Raw genomic sequence first — 7,417 nt, 5'->3', positions numbered from 1 at the left:
GCCATGCAGGATGAATATATTTGGACCAAACTGCTCAAAGTGGGACACTGACAGCTGCACCATCTCCACTCACAGTCTGAGCTGTGTACAGGACACGTGTCAGCAGTAAGCTGCAGATTTTCGACAGTCCTGCAAGTTTACAGTGAGTTAGTGGAGCAGTAACATGAGGTAAAGGCCTACACTTGAACTTCCCTTCACCCTCCCTCCCTCCTGCTTTATCACACCTGAACAGCAGAATCCTGTTGAACACATTCACATTGTGATGAGAAAAACTCACCAGCTACAACACGAGCAGCTGGAAACCCATTCACCCTGAACAAGCATCACCCGCTGCTGTCTGTCTGAGAGAGCAGCAAACACAGCGTTCTACATTCACAACGTGGCTCACGCTCAATACAGACTCAATGTCGTGTGTTTTTGTCTTCTACATGAAAAACAGCTGTATTGGTGAGAAGATCATACTGCAGAGTAACAATAACTTGCAGCATGTTAAAAACTCAATGCTTCATCTTATTCCTCTAAATATCAGGCACCAACTCCTTCCTTCTATGAACGCATGACCTCTATTTAAATAGTTTTATTTTCTGTGAAGCTTATCAGTGAAGGAAATAAATCAGAAAACTGGAATTTTCAAGTAAGTTGCTAAAAAAAATTGCCAAACTCAAACTTTCCCCCTCAGATATGGATCCTTCCAGGAAGTCTTGTAAGAAATAATCAGGAAGCATTCACAGAAGAAAGGGCTGCCACAGAAAAGTCTACATACTGTTCCCAAAACTCAGTCACAAACTGGGTGCGAAGGAGGATGAAGAAGGATCTGGAGTTACAGGTGACGAATACGAGAAAATTAAGAATATTTTGTTACATTTTATCATATTTTTTTAGTGTTTTGGAAGCACAAGGAATAAATAATGAATTCAGATGCACACCACTCCCTCTGCCATGACACATTGTTTTTTATAAAATAAATCCTAAATATATTTAAAAGATAAAAGAAGGAAAAACATGTGACATATATCTTTGAAGGGTGTGAAATGAAGACAAATGGGATCATGTTTAACTTCAATAACATATGATCAGACATAATTAATGCAGGACTTGAAAATACAATATGTCTCTGGTGACATAAGGTGGGGGTCAGTGGGTGTCTAATTTGTGTATTTAAAAGTTCATGGTTTATGTATATATATATATGTATCTATTTTTATTTTTTTTGCCTTATTAATAAATGTATTTATGTATTTTTAAATCCTAGTTTTGATTATTTTTTATAACCTACTTTTTTATTTATTTTTATTATTTTCTTTCTTTTCCCTTTTCTTTCTATCTTGTGTTTTTATATAATTTACCTTCTGATTTTGTATGGGTGGAGGGTCACAAATTTCACACATGTTGAGTTAAAAAGGTTTGAACCTGTAAGAAATGTATCACATGTATGCATAATATTGACACAATAAAGTATATAAAAAAATAAGTTCATGGTTGTTATATTTTAAAGTATATTTGCATAACTTCCTAAAATGCAGAGATTACTCATATTTTCTCTGTGTGCAAAATCAGATACTTAAATAGAAATCACAGGTGTCCTCAGAGGCCCCTCCAGCCCTGCCTGTGAGCAGCACGGAGTCAAAAGATCAGTTCTGGAATTCGACATTAAAGCAGTGATGGAAGATCAGGTAATACATAATATATGCGATGAATATATGAGATAAGGCTGTAACAGTGATAGTGATAGTCCTTCATGCCTTCGTGCAGGGGTGAAGCTCAGGGCGCACACAGTCAGCCAGAACAAACAGATCATCCATGTAATGTGTCGCTGTAAAAACAGCAGCCAAGCTGTCTCACTCTGACCGATTGGCCCTGCCACACACACACACACGCGCACACACACATACGCACACTCGTGCAAGCGCACATGCACAGACACGACCTGACGTTATGGCACATCGTAAAAAACATGAGTCCAAATGCGGAGTGAGGATGTGGTGAGATGAGCTCCGTGTTTACTTTACATGCGGCGCAGGGAGAACCTTCCGTGCGTGTGCGTGCATGCATGTTTATGTGTGTGCGCGCGCGTTTCCCCCCCGCCCTTCTCAGCTGACCCAAGTTTGAACTCTCCGAGAGAGATATCATTTTTATAACACACACACACATGCGGAGGTTAAAGTCTTGTTGGAGATTAGGAGGTTCAGCCTGAAAACAGGGTGATAGAAAGTGAGTCAACGAGAGGACAGAGAGATGTTTATCATCATCATCCATCATATTTCTACTGAAACACTGTGACATCAGGAGCATAAATCAAACAGTAAGTGTGACTGTGCAGACACTTCCTGCAGAATGAAGTCAAATAGATGAAGATTTAGGCTGAACTGTGAGTGGCACCAGTGAGTCCCACATGGAGAGGGATTAAGACATTCTTCGAGCCTCTTTTCCATGTTTGTAAGCAGCTGAAAATGTGCTGCTTAAAAGCATTTTGCTCTTGAATGCAGGCCGCCCTGCAGGCATGATTGCTGATCCTACAAGCGGGGCTTAAGCCGAGCTAATGAGTGTGTAAACTAGCTGCCTGGTTTCAACAAAGGCGTCTTGGGCCGCGCTCCCATTGTCTCGCGGGGAATCATCACCTTTTCTCAGTGAAATCCTGGTGGATTGTCTGCGTGCAACAGGAGGTAGGGATTAAAGATGCGGCCCTTGGAACAAATGGTGAAGCGAGTCAGCCAGTACAGGCCGGAGGCGGAGCCCAACGACACCCACAATTAAAGATGAACTTTGAGTGAACTAATTTATCTGAGGGAGGAGAAGGTAACAGGCTGACCCGCGGACCCTGCAGACTATAAAAGCGCAGGATGAGCAGCCCGGAGCCTCCGTCGCTGACAGAGCTTCACCTGCGCTCCACTACTTCTCTCCTGCAAACATGGCTCTGAACACGCTGCTGGCCACCTTCCTGTGCACTTTAGTGCTGCCTGTCCTGCTCTTTCTGGTGGCGCTGAAGCTGTGGGAGGTTTACATGATCCGGGGAAGAGACCCGAGTTGCTCCCGCCCGCTGCCCCCTGGATCCATGGGTTTACCTTTCATTGGAGAGACGCTGCAGCTCATCCTGCAGGTAAGCACACCGCAGCTGCTCAACTTTACCTTTACACCTTTAATATCCAGAGAGGATGCTCAAAGCGCGCCATGGGGAGAGATTTAAACTTTAATGTTGGATTTGATACTTTTCTTTAGAGCTTTAAGACCTCACTTTTTTTAAATCTTCAGACTCCAATTTATTATATTTTTTTCATAATGACAGAGTTTTGTAAGAATCACAGATCGTCTTTATACTGATGACTTTTACCTCATTGTTTTTAATTGACTCGGTGTACCTGCGCGTCTGTTCAGGCTGTGTGATCAGTGTTTGTTTATCGATCTCAACCTTTGCTGTCTCTGTGTTTGCAGAGGAGAAAGTTCCTGCGCATGAAGAGGCAGAAGTACGGATACATCTACCGCACACACCTTTTTGGAAATCCCACGGTGCGCGTAACAGGAGCGGATAATGTCAAGCAGATTCTGCTGGGGGAGCACAAACTCGTGTCCGTGCAATGGCCCGCTTCTGTGCGCACCATCCTGGGCTCGGACACCCTCTCTAATGTGCACGGAGCTCAACACAAGAGCAAGAAGAAGGTAGGTTCACTCATTTGAAACTTTTATTATAGTGCATAGATCTTCTTCTCTTACTTATCCAACTTTTGAAAATACTACAGTTTATTTCTGAATAGATATCTTATGATTATCAGCATGATGAGGAGCATGCACCATGAGTCGCTTTCCTCTCCTTGGTTGCTCATCTTACCTGACTAAATTTCAGGAGGGATGTAAACTAACATGGTGATAGTTTAATCCCATTAAATAATGAAAGTTTTATGAATGCTTGTATCTGAAAATTGGAAGAAGTAATCTTCTAAGTTGCCAGAGTAGTAAGTAGTCTAGAAAAATCCACTGAAATATGAAAATAGCGACAGGTTGTTTCACACACTAAAAGAAAAGTGAACTTACTTGGCTTATATATGACAAATATACTTCAGACTATGTTGGACCACATTTTAAATTATTCTCACTCTGTATCAGCCCTAAAGTGACTTGTATTTAATTCATAAAGAACATCATTTATGTAGAAAACAGTACAAGATGCATGGACTCCAGTTTTACCAAATCTAACCTCCCTCCTTGTCCTCCTCCAGGCCATCATGCGGGCTTTCTCCAGAGAGGCTCTGGAACTCTACATCCCCGTCATCCAGGAAGAAGTGCAGGCTGCAGTGAAGGAGTGGCTGAACAAGGACTCCTGCGTGCTGGTCTACCCAGAGATGAAGCGGTTGATGTTCCGCATCGCCATGAGGATCCTCCTGGGCTTCGAGCCGGAGCAGATCAAGACTGATGAGGAGGAGCTGGTGGAAGCTTTCGAGGAGATGATCAAGAATCTGTTCTCTCTGCCCATCGACGTGCCGTTCAGCGGACTGTACCGGGTAAGAGAGAAACACACACTCCTCATGTCGCTGTGCTTTCTATTAGACCGATAACTGACTGTCCTTTAGCTTGTGGAATAATACAAGACAGTACATGACAGTTCCTCTGTAATGAAATGAAAAGAATGATTACTTGATGTAAATTGATTGTAGTTAAGTGGATCAAAGGTCCTGACTCTGGTCTTTTTAATGCACATGAAGCAAGAAGCAAAGGGATAATCTCTCACTGTGTGCTAATACAGTTTACATGTAGTAAATACAGACTCCTTATGTTGTTTTTCACCTCCATCTATTTCTCATCAGGGTTTGAAGGCGAGGAACTTTATCCACTCCAAGATCGAGGAGAACATCAAGAAGAAGCTGCAGGAGTCAGACAAGGAGTCCAAACACAGAGACGCTCTGCAGCAGCTCATAGATAACAACAAGAAGAACGGGGAACCCATCAGCCTGCAGGTACTGAAGTCATCACATTTACCAAGAACTGCCCCCTGGTTTACTCCAGTTTTCAGAGTAGCAATAGTTCTGGTTTGGGTCTGGACTCATCTGTGAATATGTTTCTGTTTCCAGGCGATAAACGAGTCTGCCACAGAGCTGCTGTTTGGAGGCCATGAGACCACGGCCAGCACGGCCACCTCTCTGGTCATGTTCCTCGGCCTGAACCCAGAAGTTGTGGATAAACTGAGACAGGAACTAATGGAAAAGGTAATTAAACACACATCATTATTCTTTTTTTAGTGGGTCTGTCTTTGATTTAGTTTTCCAAATTTGACGCAACTTTAAGTTTCTAGTTTCTACGACCAAAATATCCTACTTGGACTTTCTTATTAGCCAATTCCAACGCACTCACGCTGGTTGTTAGCCATTTTAAGGTCAAATTCTTTCTTTGCTTCTCAAAAACAGCCATGGTGGCAGCTCAGATGATGTGTAGGTGACTGTTTCGGGGTGCAAAGAAGAGTTTTTGATTAGTATGAAATGACTTCATCACACCTTATGGTGTCTTTCCCTCATGTTCTGCTGTTATCTGCATACTTTGAGTTATTGTCTCAGACTTAGTTAAACACATACTTTTGTCACATTGAAGCTTTCTCAGTAAAGCTCATTAGAGTCAGATTGTTAAACCCAGATCAGATTAGACATCCTGAGCTTAGAAGGCCAACAGGGCTAACAAGCTAATCTAATGTAAACAACTTAAACAGTCAGATTGTTTTGAGTTCGCGACACCACCAATTAAAGTTTGAGTCGACCTTTGAAACCAGCTCTGTTATTCAGAGTCGCTGTGTTGAAACGATTACTCCTGGCTTCAGTTGCTTCTCTTCCTAACGTCTCCTTTGTTTGTTTGTCTTCAGGAGGAGCAGGGTATGGACCTCCACAGCCTGGACATCGAGTCCTTGGAGCAGTTGAAATACACCGGCTGTGTCATCAAAGAGACTCTGAGGATCAACCCTCCTGTTCCCGGAGGCTTCAGAGTGGCTCTGAAGACTTTTGAACTCAATGTAAGTTCACAGAAATCTCTTTGAACTGCATTAAACTGTGAATCTAAGCTTGCAGAGTCCCTTCTGAAAATGCAGCCTTCTTACTGACTGTTTCTTTTTATTGCTTCAGGGTTACCAAATCCCAAAAGGCTGGAACGTCATCTACAGCATCTGCGACACCCATGATGTGGCTGAGATCTTCCCCAACAAGGAAGACTTCCAGCCGGAGCGCTTCATGACCAAACCCTCCAGCGACTCGTCCCGGTTCCAGTACATCCCGTTTGGGGGCGGCTCCAGGATGTGTGTAGGGAAGGAGTTTGCTAAGGTCCTGTTGAAGATCTTCCTGGTAGAAGTGGTCACCAAGTGTCACTGGACTCTTTTAAATGGGCCGCCCACCATGAAAACAGGACCTACGGTGTATCCTGTGGACAATCTCCCAACCAAGTTTACCAGTTATGAAAATTAAACTTTAGGGCGGAGTGTAGAGTGAAATATGAGCTTTCCCAAGAGTCTGAAATCATCTGTGCAGCAGTATAATCAAGAAGCTTGTGGAGTGACGGGAAATCGATCAAAGACTCAGAAGGAAAATAAGTGTGAATCTTATTTCCAGACACGTTAATGTGACTCTTTTGGTATAAATTGTACATATTGTAGATTCTTTATCATTGTACATGGAGATGTTAATACGTTGGACTTGTTTGTGTAATTTTTGTTTTGTATCGAGCAAACTAAACGAGAGGCACTATACGCAGACAGGAACACTTTAATCAAGCCAGAGGTGTATCTATAGGAAGATGTAAATATGTAATGTAGACACTGTTTATATAACTTTTCTATCTTACCCAAACTTATTTATGTGACAAATGTTATATTGTATGAGCTTTTTATTTAATAAAGCTGTTTTACTGAAAATGTATATTTTGTTCCTGTCTTTGAATCCAAAGGTTGAATAGTCATTATATCAGAGATCATTGCAGCGTTTGAGAAACACACTATTCTAATGCCATGATGATTACTAATACTCAAAAAAATACAACCACCGAAACCTCAAAGGTTCACAAGTTAACGTCAGATGAACATTAAAGGAAATGAGCTCAGCAGACCTTTGTGTTAAAGACAAACTGTGAACAGGAAGATGCAATGAGGTGTCCTGTTTTTTCCAGCTCAGCATTGAAACAAAGCGAAAGCTAATCCTTAGTACCTTAGTGCGTTACCCTTTCCTGTGGATGATAACTGAGCCAGAGGACTGCTGCCCCTCTTGTTAACTCAGCTTCATGTAACAAAGCTGTCCGTTAGTCCTCTCCACTCCTTGACTTATCAGGAGACCCTTGAGTTTTGCAGGAACCAGACTCATATCGAACGTCTGAGATGCCATGCTTGGCAGAGGACCAGCACACCAGATATTGATTACATGATTTCAGACTGCTGTTGCATCACAGTCAGCTTTTACCT

At 42.4% G+C, this 7,417-nt stretch overlaps 1 protein-coding gene across 1 annotated transcript; it reads left to right on the top strand.

Moving 5' to 3' along the window:
• The first annotated feature begins 2,158 nt into the window (after positions 1-2,158).
• Positions 2,159-6,649, top strand: LOC117830442 (cytochrome P450 26A1). Its single transcript, XM_034708572.1, has 7 exons — positions 2,159-3,097; positions 3,430-3,654; positions 4,212-4,493; positions 4,797-4,946; positions 5,061-5,195; positions 5,840-5,986; positions 6,096-6,649. Exons 1-7 carry the CDS (start codon positions 2,909-2,911, stop codon positions 6,429-6,431), a joined length of 1,464 nt encoding a protein of 487 aa, XP_034564463.1. The 5' UTR covers positions 2,159-2,908; the 3' UTR covers positions 6,432-6,649.
• Positions 6,650-7,417: the final 768 nt, after the last annotated feature.

Source organism: Notolabrus celidotus, chromosome 18 (assembly GCF_009762535.1).
Source record: "Notolabrus celidotus isolate fNotCel1 chromosome 18, fNotCel1.pri, whole genome shotgun sequence".
NCBI lineage: Eukaryota > Metazoa > Chordata > Actinopteri > Labriformes > Labridae > Notolabrus > Notolabrus celidotus.
This window is presented reverse-complemented; position numbering and strand designations above follow the sequence as displayed.

Coding starts and splice junctions, on each gene's coding strand:
- LOC117830442 (XM_034708572.1), top strand. CDS start 2,909: ATGGCTCTGAACACGCTGCTGGCCACCTTCCTGTGCACTTTAGTGCTG. Junction 4,947..5,060: donor GGGAACCCATCAGCCTGCAG/GTACTGAAGTCA, acceptor TTCTGTTTCCAG/GCGATAAACGAGTCTGCCAC. Junction 5,196..5,839: donor GACAGGAACTAATGGAAAAG/GTAATTAAACAC, acceptor GTTTGTCTTCAG/GAGGAGCAGGGTATGGACCT.